We start from the raw sequence: 2,500 nt of genomic DNA on the forward strand, positions 1-2,500 counted from the left end.
CTCTGGTGTTCCTGTTATTTTGTCCACCCTAGTTCTATAACAAAGTCTGTTAAAGTGATCGTACACAATCTGAACTTTATGACTTCATTAACGGACGTTTTACCAGCGTCTGGTCGTCTCTGTCAGTCCAACATGGCGGCGTCTGGTCGTCTCTGTCAGTCCAACATGGCGGCGTCTGGTCGTCTCTGTCAGTCCAACATGGCGGACGCGTAGCTCTGCTGCTGGAACCGGCTACCGACTTTAACTTCTTATTAATACACGTATATAATATATAATATACCTTCTCTGGTTGTAGTTACATATCAGTCTTTCATTTCAAGAACTAAATGTTTTTTGTAAATCTTTATGAAAGCCAGCAGACAGCAGGAGGGATCATAATCAATAACCGATGTCATCATTGATTAATGGTTTAATATTTGGTCTTTAAAGTATCAGAGAAGTTAGTCAGAGTGAGACGTCACCGTTCACTGGGACAGACAACATCTCAGAATATCTCTTATTTCTTCTTCAAAATATCACTCAAAATGATGATTATTATTATTTTATTATTATTATTGTTACTAATATCATTATTATTGTTGTTTTTATTATTATCATCGTTATTGTTAATAATATTATTATTATTTTAAAAGTTGTTGACTTATGTTCTGTTGACTGCTTATTAAACTAATTGTTGCAGCTCTACTGTAATTTATTATTATTATTATGATTATTTTTACTGTTGTAATTATTATCATTATTATTGTTGTTATCATTATCGTTATTGTTATTATCTTTTTATTATCATTCTTCTTATTGTTATTATTATTTTTTATTATTATCCTTATCATCATTTTTATTGCCGTTATTATTATGATCATTCTTATTGTTATTAATATTAATGTTGCTGGTTGTGTTTCAGGTGAAGAAGGCGTTCTTTGCTCTGGTAGCTAACGGAGTGAGAGCCGCTCCACTCTGGGAGAGCAAGAAGCAGAGCTTTGTAGGTAAGACTATGTGTGTGTGTGTGTGTGTGTGTGTGTGTGTGTGTCAGAGCTATATATAGACTACATCTCAGTGAATATCCCAGCAGCCTTCAGGATGAGACGGAGATGAAACTGTCTCTCTGTGTTTCAGGGATGTTGACCATCACAGACTTCATCAACATCCTGACCAGATACTACAAATCCCCCATGGTAACACACACACACACACGCACACACACACACACAGGAAACAGGAGCCAGGCTAGCTGTTTCCAGCTGTTTCCAGTCTTTAAGCTAAGCTGTAGCTTCATATTCACCGTGCAGACATGTGACTCTCAGAGAGGAAGAGGAGAAGAAGAAGAATTCAGTAACAGCAGCGTTAAAGGGAGAGTATCCATAGTCAGTGTATTACCCCCCTACTGGAGCTCTCTCTAAAGACACCAGACTCCGTTCCCCATCAGAAAGGGCTGTCCAGGTGTGAACAGTGTCTCAGTCTCAGTGTGTCCTCTAGGTGTGAACAGTGTCTCAGTCTCAGTGTGTCCTCTAGGTGTGAACAGTGTCTCAGTCTCAGTGTGTCCTCTAGGTGTGAACAGTGTCTCAGTCTCAGTGTGTCCTCTAGGTGTGAACAGTGTCTCAGTCTCAGTGTGTCCTCTAGGTGTGAACAGTGTCTCAGTCTCAGTGTGTCCTCTAGGTGTGAACAGTGTCTCAGTCTCAGTGTGTCCACCAGGTGTGAACAGTGTCTCTGTGTCTCTCAGGTCCAGATCTACGAGCTGGAGGAACATAAGATCGAGACGTGGAGAGGTAAAGGTCTTCTCAGTCTACCTGTTAAGGTGTGTGTGATGATGTAATCAGCAGCTGTGACCTCACTGATGATGTCATCCATGTTGACAGAGCTGTACCTGCAGGAGACCTTCAAACCTCTGGTCCACATCTCACCTGACGCCAGGTACCCGTCTCTCTGTCCGTCTGTCTCTCTCTCTATATATACAGTATATACTGTATATATAGAGAGACATGAGTTAGACTGAGTCATTCACTACCTGCTGAACATATACTGAGGACAGAAAGAGACAAGGAGACGAGACAAGGAGAGGAGGAAATGAGAGGAGAGGAAACAAGGAGAGGAGACAGAGAGAGGAAACTAGGGGAGGAGGAAATGAGAGGAGAGGAAACAAGGAGAGGAGACAGAGAGAGGAAACTAGGGGAGGAGGAAATGAAAGGAGAGGAAACAAGGAGGGGAGACACAGAGAGGAGAAAATAAAGAGGAGAATGATGCAGCCAGTACTGGATCAATATGTAACTGTAAACCTGCCCCCCCCACCCCCAGTATATTGGAGGCGGTGTACTCGCTGATCAAGAATAAGATCCATCGTCTTCCGGTCATCGATCCGGTCAGCGGGAACGCTCTCTACATCCTGACTCACAAGAGGATCCTCAAGTTCCTGCAGCTCTTTGTGAGTCCTCCTGTTACCCATCAATAATCAATCATTCAGTTACCCATCAATAATCAATCATTCACTTAGTCATCAATAATCAAT

The 2,500-nt window shown here is 41.8% G+C and overlaps 1 protein-coding gene across 1 annotated transcript in view; it reads left to right on the forward strand.

Moving 5' to 3' along the window:
- LOC141763605 (5'-AMP-activated protein kinase subunit gamma-2-like) overlaps positions 1-2,500 on the forward strand; it is a gene marked incomplete at its 3' end in the record, with an annotated part of 47,759 nt that overhangs the window by 40,702 nt on the left and 4,557 nt on the right. The window contains exons 8-12 of the mRNA XM_074628053.1: positions 902-983; positions 1,114-1,172; positions 1,718-1,763; positions 1,854-1,908; positions 2,290-2,416. Coding sequence (XP_074484154.1) covers positions 902-983; positions 1,114-1,172; positions 1,718-1,763; positions 1,854-1,908; positions 2,290-2,416 — 369 coding nt within the window. The remainder of the gene's footprint in view (positions 1-901; positions 984-1,113; positions 1,173-1,717; positions 1,764-1,853; positions 1,909-2,289; positions 2,417-2,500) is intronic.

This window comes from Sebastes fasciatus, assembly GCF_043250625.1.
Source record: "Sebastes fasciatus isolate fSebFas1 chromosome 21 unlocalized genomic scaffold, fSebFas1.pri SUPER_21_unloc_1, whole genome shotgun sequence".
NCBI classification, from domain to species: domain Eukaryota; kingdom Metazoa; phylum Chordata; class Actinopteri; order Perciformes; family Sebastidae; genus Sebastes; species Sebastes fasciatus.